This window comes from Zonotrichia leucophrys, chromosome 10 (assembly GCF_028769735.1).
Source record: "Zonotrichia leucophrys gambelii isolate GWCS_2022_RI chromosome 10, RI_Zleu_2.0, whole genome shotgun sequence".
NCBI classification, from domain to species: domain Eukaryota; kingdom Metazoa; phylum Chordata; class Aves; order Passeriformes; family Passerellidae; genus Zonotrichia; species Zonotrichia leucophrys.
The window spans coordinates 2,079,459-2,091,681 of NC_088180.1; the positions used below are offsets into that span (position 1 = coordinate 2,079,459).

Below are 12,223 nucleotides of genomic sequence, written 5' to 3' on the forward strand. Positions count from 1 at the left end.
GAACCGGCAGTGCAGGACCTACAGCCACCAACACCCTCCTGCCCTCACACCCCAGCCCAAAACCCGCCCATGGTAAACCCTGGAAAGGCTGGAGGTATTTATAGAGTGCCTGACAACCAGTTCACGAGAAACTGGGTGGACTTGGAATAATATTTGGGAAGGCACTGGGCTGAAAGGGCTGTTTGCATGCCCCGTACCAAGGGGTAGCAGGGGCAGGACTAAGCTCAGCTCCAACACAGCCCCATCACCTGCACCATCAGCAAGGAGAAGGGAAAAGCAACAGGGAGGAGGAGCTGAGGACAGCCAGGGTACCTCAGCTGGCTGCATACAGTCAGACTTCAAGCAGCTTCACAAAGTCCTTTCACAGTCAGAGCTGGGAAGAACAGGGGTAGGACACAAAACCGAGCCAGAAAACGCAAACGTTGGGAACACAGCCCTGCCCCTGCCATGGCTCACTGGGCAGCTGCCTCTCCCCTTGCTGACCCTTGCTGCTGCTCCCCAAGGAGGAATGATGCCAGCACCTGCTCCCAGAACTGATTCAATCCCTCAGGTGGGATGGGATCTCTCACAGGACCAGGAAATGCATTGGAGCGACCGGTCTGTTCAGGGTTAGGAAATCACTGACACACAACAAAAGCTTAAGCAAGCAGAGTCCTTGGGCACTCTGCATTACTGTGGGGGCTGCATTCTGCAGCTGACACATCATGTGGGGTCACCATGGAAAGGGTGGTCACAGTCCAACGTGGATGGGAAGGCAGTGGGGCACCAGATCTGGGGCTCCGGGTCAGTTTTCTCTAACCCTCAGTTTCAGGATTAAATAAAACCCAAACACTGAGGAGGCAGCAAGTATCAGTGACCACATCTGAGAGAGGGAAAAAGCCCTGCCAGCTCATGAGTAGTTTGCTGAAATGGTAGCAGAGGCAAAGTCCACAGTCATCATTAATTAAGTCATATGCTTCAGCCTTGGCTTGGCTTTCTCCCTTGGGTCTAGGAAACCAGAGGAGAGGGCAAGCAGGCCTCTATCATTCGATTTCTTTGGCATGCTAATGCATTCCTAAATTAATCATCATCAAGTGACAATCTCTCCTTCATCTTAACAGCCTGAGCAGTGACCTGAGCAAACCTGCTGGCTTATGCAAGGCAGCTGGAGCCTCAGAAGAGCCTCTGATGAAAACCAAAGCACTTCCCATATGGAAAAACTCCCCCATCTCTTACCGTCCCTAATCCAAACCAGCTGCGTTCCTGCTCTGCTCCCAGAACCACAAATCGGGGGATTTTGTGGGGTGAGAACCTGAATTAAAGAGATGCATCACCCTGTGAGCCAGCCTAATGCCTGACACCACTGGATCTGGCATCTGGCTACACAGAAAAGACAAATTCAGCTCAGGAGAACGCAGGGCCTTGCAAAGTTCAAAGGCCTTTCGTGGGCTGCAATCATTAACAACCACCTAGACTGCTCCAGAAGGAAGGATATCTGACCTAGCTAAAAATCCTTCACTGGGAGAGGTGCCTCAGGAATGAGAAGGCAAATATCCTGGTGGTGGGGAGGCAAGGAAGGGGCCAGGACAGCCACAGCACCACACAAACAGGCATTTGTCTCACTCAGAGCCTGCACCAGGAAACCCTTCCCTCAGGGACCAGGTCCTCATAAAAAGTCTCTATGCATTTATACTGTTCCTAGAAGCACACATCAATGTCTATGTTTGTGTTTCTTCCCTCCCATTAATTCCTTAGGAAAATACTCCCAGAGGGCTGTTGTTCCTTTATTTGGAGATAATCTAAACAGGCACCTTCTGGAGTCTAAATATAGAAAGTCTCTACCCTTCTTCACTCCCATTTGAGAATCTAAACCATGTTCTGTACACTGGGCACCTGAGTTCATTTTTCTGTTGTTCTTTTCACCAGGGAGGGAAGAGGAGGCCAAAAGTTTAAACCCAAATTTCCTGAGTGGGAAAGCTGGAGCCTATTTAAATGATAGCTGCAATCTCGTGGCACAAAAATAGCTTCTACATGTTCCCTGAGCAGATTTAGGACACTAAGTGATCACCTAGAAATGAAAAATAAACACTTAACTCCCATCAAACATAATTAGCCAATAGTTCAGCCTGGTATAATAGCTCCATCCAGGTATTGGCACTCGAAATAAGCCAAGCACACCTATCAACCACCCAAACAGCAGCAGGAAACACTCTTTTTCCAGCTAAATAACCTCTCAGATCAAAGCCATTAGCAAAAGGAACATGGACTTCAGAGCACATGGAAATGGCATCAATGTAAACACCTCCCTGCTGGCTTTAGTGCTGTGCCAAGGCCCGCCTGCCCCATGCCACAGATCCCAAGTGGGCACTGCTGAAGTCACTGACACCTCCTGCAGGAAAACAAGGGCAGCTCCTTGCTCTGCTCAAGGTGTCACTGACGTCAGCCCCAGCAAGGAAAAGCCTCGGTGAACACTTGGATCTCCAAGGGGGGAAAAAAAGTTTCCAGGTCACCTCTAGCTGAGAAGTGTAACAAAGGAATCATTCTGGTCTTGAGCAGGGATTTTTGGGCTGCTGCCAGGGAGAGAAGGAAATGAGCCCAGAATGTGCTCTGAGGAGGGGCAAGATGTGCAAAGCTCAAGTGGAAATCCTGAGATTTCAGAGGGATCTGCAGGCAGCAGGCAAGCAGGGCTGAGCTCCCTGCAAACACAACAAGGGACACTGAACACCTGGGCTGGACCCTCCTGCCTCAACTTCTGCTTCAAGCCAAAGATCACAGCTCTGAGCAGCAAGATGTGGTGTAAATAACCTCTGGCTGGAAGAACTGATTTATTTTTCACGTGGGAAAGAGACCCAGAGGAGCAGATTTAACCAGCTCATGCAATAGGCAGCATAACTGGGATTAGGGTACCTGACTGATCCTAATCACAAGGACATCTCTGCTCTTCCTCTGCTCCCTGCCAGCTCCAGCACTACAGATCCTGTTCCATCATCACTTCCCACACGTCCTCAGGATCTGCAAACCATCTCAGCAACGTCAGCTGGGCCTCCAGTGCTGCAGGTAGGGCAGGGGAAGGTAGGGACCGCCCCCTCTCAGTGGTGATGAAAGGCCAGGCTTACATCTGCAGCAAAAATGTGGTTAAAGAACCCCTCCCTGGCCATAATGCAAGAGCTCTGGCAGGGAATGGGTCTGACTCTGCTGGGGCAGCGTTGCTTAATTTTGGTTTTTTGAGCACAAGTGTAAAAAAAAATAAAATTAAATGAGGATAATGATAGAAAAATACCAGCGGGGTGCCACAACATCTTCATTAGCAACTTGAGAGAGGATGCAAACAGCAGGGAAATTAAATCTGCAGACAGTGCTAAACAGGGAGTGGGTGACAGCAGTGAAAGGGCTGAGAGGTAATGGGAGAGTTACAGTGGGACAGACCACAAAGCCATGGAATCACAGACTGGATAAAGGTGCAAAGGACCTTAAAGCTCATCCCATTCCACCCCTGTTATGGGCAGGGATAGTTCCCACTAGAACAGTGCTCCAAGACCTGTCCAACTTGGCCTGGAACACTTCCAGGGATGCAGGGGCAGCCACAGCCCCTCTGGGCACCTGTGCCAGGGCCTCACCATCCTCACAGGGAACAATTCCTTTCAGTATCCCATCCATCCCTGCCCTCTGGCAGTGGGAGCCATTCCCCATATCCTGGCACTCCTTGTCCCAGTCCCTCTCCAGCTCTCCTGGAGCCCCTTCAGGCCCTGCAGGGGACTCCAAGGCCTCCTCAGAGCCTTCTCTTCTCCAGGCTGAAGAAAAACAGACCTAAGACCTGGAAGAGTCTCCCTTGCCTATGGGAACAAATAGTCACAAGAGTCAAACCAAACTTTTGTGGCTGCCAAAAAACACTGGATCACCACCAAAACACCGTGAGCAAGCCAGGAACTATTTCATCCTCGGGAGGTTGGTATAACCTGCAAGTGAGGCTCACCCTGCACTTGTGAAATGATTTCTTCTGGAACATGCAGGAGCCTCCAACAGGAGGTGGTGAGGAGGAGAGGTGTGAGTCAAAGCACAGAGCCTGGAAAAGCTCCACCAGAGCTCAATCCCCGAGAGGTCTCTGCTCTGCATCACCTCCCCTCGCCTGCTCACACATTCCCTGAAAATACCCAATGTTTCTGCACGCCCTAAGCGGTGGGAAAGCACCGTGTTCCTTGCCTTTCTGCCTGAGCTACAAGGAGCCTTTGCACACTGGATCACAGTGCTGACACTGCTGATGAAGCCAGGCTGAAACACCCACGTGAGCAACAGGAATTTCTTACTCCTGGCGAGACCCAACTCACATTTCTGAGCTTTGTCATCTTGCTGACAATTGCAATTAAATTCAGCTCAGCCTCCTTCAGACGCACTTGCTGCTCCTGAGAGCCCAAAAAAACAGATATTTCCTAAGAAAGCAACTGCAGAAAGGCTCAAATCTCTGGATTTTAGCTCACAAGTGAGGGAAATTACCACTGCTTAAAGGAATCCTGGGAAAAACAGACAAAATCACCATAAAAAAGCAGGAAATTAGGGATTATAAGCAGTTTGGAATATGGGAGCAGCAAAAAGGCAGAGAAATGCAACCTAGGAAAGGCCAGAGAATTGAGGAGAAGGGGAAATCTGCCACTAACAGGTTGGATAATGGTGCTCCTGGATACACAGCTCTGCCTCCAGCCCCTCTGCAGCCAAGCAGTGCCCACAAACTGGGAGGGATTCCCAGAGAATGTGGTTAATTGGGAAGGTCCTTCCTAGGAAGACTGAAGCTGGTTACCTACAGCACAATTCCCAGCTCAGAGATGCTGTCACAGCCATTCCACCAATGCCTGAACAACATAACCACAAGATAAAGCAAGAGCAGGGATTGTGACAAACAGAAAAGTACTTGTAAGAGATCAAGATCTATTTTCCACCACAGCAGGAGATGGACAGGAACCTACACTGAAGCCCAAACTGAAAATCAGTGGATGCTACAAAATAAAATCTCTACAATGGCCTGGGTGCCCCTTCCTCTCCCTCTGCCATGGCTTGTTCCCATACAAAGCCAAATATTCCTGTAGGTTTCATGGTATTCCAGTCCCAAAGCTCCCTCTGCTGCTCATGCTCTGACTTCTCTGCCTTCCTCCTGTAATGAAGAGACACAACCTCATCAGAAATACACTCCCTGTCTTTCCAGGCATCTCTCCCAGGTAAAATCCTCACAGGGTTGGGAAAGGCAGAGGAGCACTCCCTGAAAAACAGCCCCAACTCCTGCTGCTTCTCCAGCTTTTCACAGCAAGATCATCCTGGTGCATTCCTTCCCAAGGAACTCATTTATTTCACCTCACAAGATGGTCATGGTTCACTATCAAGCCCTACAAGGTTTGGTGATTCAAACCTGACATGCACAAGGGTCAGTGGAGTGAGTAGGGATGAAATGGGATCAGGAGCAGCCGTGCTGGGCTTGGTGCTGAGTGCAGGTTTTGTAAGTCCATAAAACACAGCTCAAGGAAAGCTCCTGCTCCAGATTTTGGGAGCGTGGAGTCAGTCACAGCATCAGGCTCAGGTCTCAAGAAAGTCTCTAGTCCAACCTCCTAACCAAAGCAGGGCCAACACTGAATTCAGGTGAGGCTGCCCACAGCTTTGTCCTCTTGGGTCTTGAAAACTTTCCCAGGTGCAGACTGTCCAACCCCTTGGGCAGTGCCTGCCCCACTGCTGAGCCATCCTTATGGTGATTTCTTTCCTTAAGCCACATTGAACCCTCCCCTTTCAATGTATGACCCTCCTGCCTTGTATGTCAGCACAGAGCCCAGCTCTGTCTCCCAAAAACCTCCTTGCAGGAAAGGAAAGATCTCTGTGTCTCCTGCCTCTCCCCACAGGGCTCCAGCCCCTAACCACCCTTGTGGTCTCCATGGGATTTGCTCCAGTTTATCAACAATTTTATGGTGACCCAAGTATTCTAGATGTGGTTTAACCACAGCATAGTTACCAGTTTCTACTGGTTTTGACTCCTCTGGGATTTGTGCCCACTCCAGGATAGCAGGTTAACAGATACTCTCCACTCTATCTATTGGATGCAAGAAGGTCATGGGGTCAGTAAAGCATGAGTTTATCCTTAGGTAAATCCACACTTGCTATTCCTAATGTTCCCTTCCTCCATGTGCCCAAAACTGTTTTATTGGTTTTATAAACAAAAACAAATGTAAACTGGCTTCCAAGAGCAATCTCTATGAGGTTCCCAGAGTCCAAGGTGAAGCTGCCTGGCCTGAAGTGTCCAGATCTCTTCCCTTCCCTTTTCAACCACAGCTGCAGGACAGTCCTCTCCTGCTTTCCATAACCATCCAAGCTAAGAGTGGCCTCACAGGGCCACCTGCCAATGCTCTCAGCACATCTGGACACACATCAGCATCACCCATGGACTTTCACAGGCTGAGATTTCTCAAGAGACTCCTGATTCCAGCCTTGCTTCACTGCAGGTAGTCCTGTGGCTCTCCTGTCCATCCTCCCTGGTGGGAAAGAGCTCACCCTTTCCATCTCCAGGTCACTCAGTGCCCCAAAAAGGGCACAACTCTCCCCAGCCAGGCCAGTGTGACAGCACCAGTGGAGGCCACTGTGACCTCCAGCTCCTGTAAGAAGATCCAGCAGCCCTGGCCCATGATCCCTCTGCACAGGCCAAGCCATGTGTCTGTCCCACACCAGGGCAGTGAGTGCCACTGGCACCACAGGGCAGGGACAAGGTCCCAAGGCACAGCACCACCACTGGGGCAGAGCTGTCCATGTTTCCATGCTGTCCTGAACTGCCAGGCCCCCTCATGTCCTCTGCCACAGAAATCCCTGCAGGAACTTGGGTCTTCTCAACGCAATCTAAAATTTCCACTCAATGTCTTCTCCAGAGGCAAGTTCCACTGCTTTAAAAGCCTGCTGGTTACTGCAAGCATGGGAAGGTTCATTTCTGTACTCACCTGCTCCTGAAATTGTTCCTGTGATAAACAATCAGTCACGTCCACACAGCCCAGGAGGCATCCTGAGGGATAATCACTTGGAAATTCCACATCTGCAGCACAAGAAACAGCTCTTCAGGGAGCCCAGATTCCCACACACAGCTGGGGTCTCCCAATCCCCAAGTGACCTTCCCTCTCCTCCAGGCACCTCTACTTTTTGAGGCACAAAAACACATACAGCAATTTTAACACTTTTTTTGGTGCCTTTTCCAGGTCAGGATCTTCCTCATAAAGGGCTGGGACATTTAATTTTATGTACAGCACTCCCTACTCAGCAGAGAGGGATTTCTGACACTGCTCATGACGTGGCTCAGTGTACCAAACCACTGCAAGAACCAAGGAGAGGAGTTCACCTTTCCTGTGCAGCATTCTGTAGGTGGCCTCCAGCTCTGAGATTTCCTGAGGGGAAGGTCTTTTAGCAGTAGCTGCAATCCATAACCTGCCTCGATGAGATGTGTACCAGGTCCTGCCCTCCACCCTAAAGAACAGAGGAAAAGGCAGGACTAAAACTTCAGCAGAAATCCCCCACATTTTCATTCAAACATAGTCAATTCCTGCTGCTAAGCTTTGCCCTGATTACCCCAACTCAAGCAACGTGTCAGGACCACAAAGAAAAGCTGAGATAGGCAAAAAACAATGTCACAAATAAAGCAGAGCATGTCCTCAGGGCTTTAGAGGACACCAATCCCCAGCAGGGCCAGCAGAACACACACTCAGGACAATCTGCTCACACAAGTCCCTCACAAGCTCCCAAAGTCACACAGAAAAAAATCAAGGGAGCAATAAGGGATTAGGTCTCTGCATGGAACAGTTGTCTGGAGATCCTGGAATTCTGCAGCTGGAGCATCCCCAGGACACCTGGATGAACAATCCTGGCACATTAAGATTTACAGCATCTTTAGCTTGGGAAGTGAAAAAGCCTTGGTCTCCAAAATGAGAAATGTGGTGAAGGGAAAAAAAGGCTAAAGGAGATTGTTTGTTCACTATTAACAGTAGCAGCTCCTTTTTGTAACCCAATTCCCAGCCCAGGAGGGTGAAGGTAGTGGCAAGGGTTGGGTTTCTTTTAAACAAAGCCTGGTGCCACTATTGCTTCTTTAGGCTGAACAAAAAACCCAGAAGAACATATTTCAAGTGATTACCTTATTTGCTTTTCAAGTTTCACACAGGAACGCCTCAACTACAGCAGTGAAATCTCAGCCTCTCTCTACACTCACCCACTGTGAGGAAATTTGTCCCTTACAGTTGAGGTACTATCCCAAATAAGAAGATTGTGCAGCTCCTCAACTCATCAACGCACTGGAAGAGGAAGCACAACTTCCACACCTGGAGTTATCACAGATTGCACAGGCCACAGAGATGCTCTGAGGAACACAACCTCCCACCTCCCTGTGGAGCAGGAGCTGCCTGGGACACCTTCACCTTTTGATGCCTCTCACAAGCAGGGAAGCCCAAGGCTGGTGCAGGCTGAGGCACCAACCATCATCCGAGATCTCCTGCAGCTCCCGGTCCTGGATCCGCAGGCGGCTCCGCTCCGAGCCACACTCGCCTCCAGCCTCCATGGAATGAACAGCTTTCCTTGGTGGGAGCAAACCAGTCTGGTCCACCCACTTGGGAGTGTTCAAAAGAAACAGGAAAAAGGTTAGCACCTCTCCAGGAGTAATGTGTGCAATTCCTATCTTGAAGTTTTCCTTCATTACCCTCATGCTCTTTGGGAAATGGGAATCTGGCAGAAAAGGCTTCAAAAAAATAGAGGTGAAAGGGTGACACAGCCTTAGGCTGACTCTCAGAAACTCTTCTGCATGCCTGAAAAGGAGGCAGGATGCTAAAAATCCAATAAACCAACCCACCATGAGCAGGGCATTGTCAAACCTTCTCTATCCCAGACTGAGATGGCCAATGAGGGACACAAGGGAGGAAACAAGGGGAAACGGGCAATGGCTTCCCACTGGCAGAGGGCAGGGTTAGATTGGATATCAGGAGAAATTATTTACTGTGAGAGTTGTGAAATGCTGAAACAGGTTGTCTAGAGAAGTCACTCCATCTCTGAAAGTGTTCTTGGCCAGGCTGGACTGATGAAAGCTGTCCCTGCCCATGGCAGGGGATGGAATGAGACTCTTTAAAGTCCCTTTCAACCCAAACCGTCCTGTGATCTTTTCCCCAAAAGATCCCCTTCTACAGACAATTCTCAATCTCAACTCCCCAAAATCAGTCACTACTCTGGAATAAACCACAGAAGCCCCACTGACCAAAGGAGCAGGCTGGAGGAGACGGGGATTCACCAAAACCCCCGAGTTTGGTGTCATCTCTGCCCCAGGGCTCCTGGCTGGCTCGCTCAGTGCACCACAGCTCATGGCTGCAATGGTCTCATCCAGCCTGCAAGCACAAAGGAGAGGGATGAACATTCCCTGCCTCCCCTGGGAACATCTCCCTTCTCCCCACATACTCAGACTCAAAGCATTTTTGCCCCATTCCCCCCAACTAAATTACTTCCTTGCTCAATCTGATTTCCAGTTTGAGGACTCACTGCTCTGTAGTGCAGAAACTCAGCTTGGTGTGAATCTGAGCTCAAGTGGCTCTGTTGAGACAGGCCTTCTCAAACACCTCTTTCCCAGGCGTGTCAGACCCCTCTCCATAAGGATTTGCACCTCCTTGCTCCCGGGCACGCTGCCAGCCCTCACTCACTTGCTGTGGTACTCAGCCATGTTGCTGTCCTCCTCCAAGATCTGCCTGCCAGCGAAGTCGATGGTGATTTTCCTGGCCAGCCGGGAGGCGTGGCGCAGCTCCCGCAGCTCCTGCTCCCTCTTCTGGAGCGCTTCCCTCTCCTGCTTGGACAGCCACTGGTTGGAGTCCGTGGCAAAGTAATCCGACTCGTCATCAATGACCTGCGTCCGCCGCACGCTGCGAGAGCAGCCCCCACAGGAGAAGGTGAGCACGGCACAGCCTCAAACCCACCCTCCAAGCTGTGCAGCCCCACTTGTCTCCTCACAGGGAAAAGCAAGGCACAATTCCTCCCAAGAATATTCTTATCTCGTTTGCTGTGCCTGTGTTTGTGCAAAAGGAGAATGCAATGTGGAGATTGTTTAGCCATAGTGATGGGGTTTTGTTTCCTTGGCCTATCAGGGGATTGTGTGTGTTGGGACTGTCTCTGACAGTCACAAAATTCTGTGCAGAGTTGAGTGCTTGGCAGATTCAGCTTAAATGTAATGGTGTAATATAATATAGAATAATATAGTATAATAAGGTAATTAATTAGCCTTCTGATTGATGCATCTGACTCCATCCTTTCTCTCCCCCTCATCAGGGTTGCCTGTGAATTCCATAAATCTCTCTTTCCTATCCCTCTGGAGAGCTGGACTGTCAGACACAAAAAGCAAAGGGATCCATTCCAGAGACTCACTCCTGTCCCACTCAATGCCTTAGTTAAGGCATCAGTGGCTGTCACTGTGATATTTCATGAAAAATCTCTTTGTCAGGATTTTTCTCCTGAGAAGCCTCAGAAAAGAAATGTAAACAATATGGAATGTGGTTTGGAGGTTGTTTACCAACAGGAGCATCTTGGATTGGTTCCATGTGAATTGTTTTTACTTCATGACCAATCCCAGTCCAGCTGTGTCAGATTCTCTGGTCAGTCAGGAGTTTTTATTATTTATTCTTATTTTAGCCTTCTGATGTCTCTTTTCTCTCTTTCTTTAGTATAGTTTTAGTACATCATTTTCTTTTAATATAATATCATAATATAAGAGAACTTAGATTCTCATCTCTCACCTCATCCTGGGTACCCCCAACACCACAACAAGTGGCTGTGGGTTTTAGAAGGAATTCCCAACATTTCTGCTACAGGCAGCTCACCTGCCAGGTCATTTATGCTGTTCATAAGAGTCTTCCACCTCGTATCTTACCTTGTCCTATCAAACTCCAACAGTTTGTCCTTGTGCTTCACAGCCATCTCCAGGCCTGATTTGAGTCTTGCTTCCTGCTGAGGCAGCAGGCCTTTGCTTATGGCATCCAAATTCCCTGAACTTTCAGCACCTGAGGCACAAAACAAACCACAGCTCAGCACTCAGTGTGTTAAAGCCATTTGGGCTGCAGAAATGTCCCCTAAACTAAATCCCATGCTAGGAGCTGAAAGCACAGCTTTTCAGGAAGATCAGCAACTTTCTGGGAGGTTAAAGCCACAATTTTCCCTCAAGCCCATTTCAAAAACTTCTTCCTCCAAAGAGAAGGAATCACTTAAATATCACAGTGATAAAGTCTGGGTAGAGGTTAAGGAGAAGCTCTTGGCCTTTGGCTTTCCTTCACCCTTCCCTAACAATTTGGGCAGTCAAAATCCCTCCCATCACCAACCATGGGCCTCAGGCCATAGAACCATGGAATGGTTTGGGTTGAAAAGGACCTTAAAGCTCATCTCATTCCACCCCCTGCCATGGTGGAACACCAAGGACACCTCCCACTATCCCAGGGTGCTCCAAGCCCCATCCAAACTGGCCAGGAACACTTGCAGGGACAGGACACCCACTACCTCTTTGGGAGACCTGTGCCAGAGCCTCACCATCCTCACAGAGAAGGATTTCTTTCCAAAATCCAGTCTAAATTTCTCATATTTTAGTTTAAAACCATTCTTTCTTGTCCTATCACTGCCCATTTAAGTAGTCCTTCTCCCTTCTTTTCATAAGCCCTCTAAGACTGGGAAGGGCTCAAAGGTCTGGAGGCCTTTCTTCTTCAGTAACAACCCCAGTTTTTTAGGAGTCCCCTCCTAAAAGCCAAACCCTTCCTACACACTGTTACCCCCACAAAGAGCCTCTTGCCCAGGACAGATTCCAGGCAGACCCAGAGCCTTCTGCTGCTGTTTGTGCCTCCCTCAAACCAGATGCTCTTCTGACACACCACACCAGATTCCCAAACCAGCTGTTTCCAGAGATGGAGAAATCTATCCCCAGCAAATGCTCTTCCTTCTTACCCCTCCTGGCAAGGGGCCCAAACCCACCCAACCAACAGGGAATAACCAAAAAAAGCCACAATAAAAGGTTTGAACCCAGGCCATGATGGAACAAATCAGTGCACTTCACCACACTGGGAAATGCCTTCATTTCAGGGAAACAATTGTCTGTATTTCCCTTTGGTCACTGATGCACAATTTTTATTCCCAAGACAAACAGCAAACCACATTCCAGCTTTTACCTACACAGAGAACAAAACAAGAGCTGGCAGGGCCAGGAGCGAAGGAGACAAAACAGGTAAGAAAAGAG

General features: G+C 49.2%; 1 protein-coding gene across 1 annotated transcript in view; it reads right to left on the minus strand.

Annotated features, from left to right (window-relative positions):
- TRIP4 (thyroid hormone receptor interactor 4) overlaps nt 1-12,223 on the minus strand; it is a 30,288-nt gene that overhangs the window by 10,968 nt on the left and 7,097 nt on the right. The window contains exons 6-11 of the mRNA XM_064721950.1: nt 10,877-11,006; nt 9,660-9,875; nt 9,224-9,350; nt 8,397-8,584; nt 7,331-7,455; nt 6,939-7,030 (exon numbers count right to left, since the gene is read on the minus strand). Coding sequence (XP_064578020.1) covers nt 6,939-7,030; nt 7,331-7,455; nt 8,397-8,584; nt 9,224-9,350; nt 9,660-9,875; nt 10,877-11,006 — 878 coding nt within the window. The remainder of the gene's footprint in view (nt 1-6,938; nt 7,031-7,330; nt 7,456-8,396; nt 8,585-9,223; nt 9,351-9,659; nt 9,876-10,876; nt 11,007-12,223) is intronic.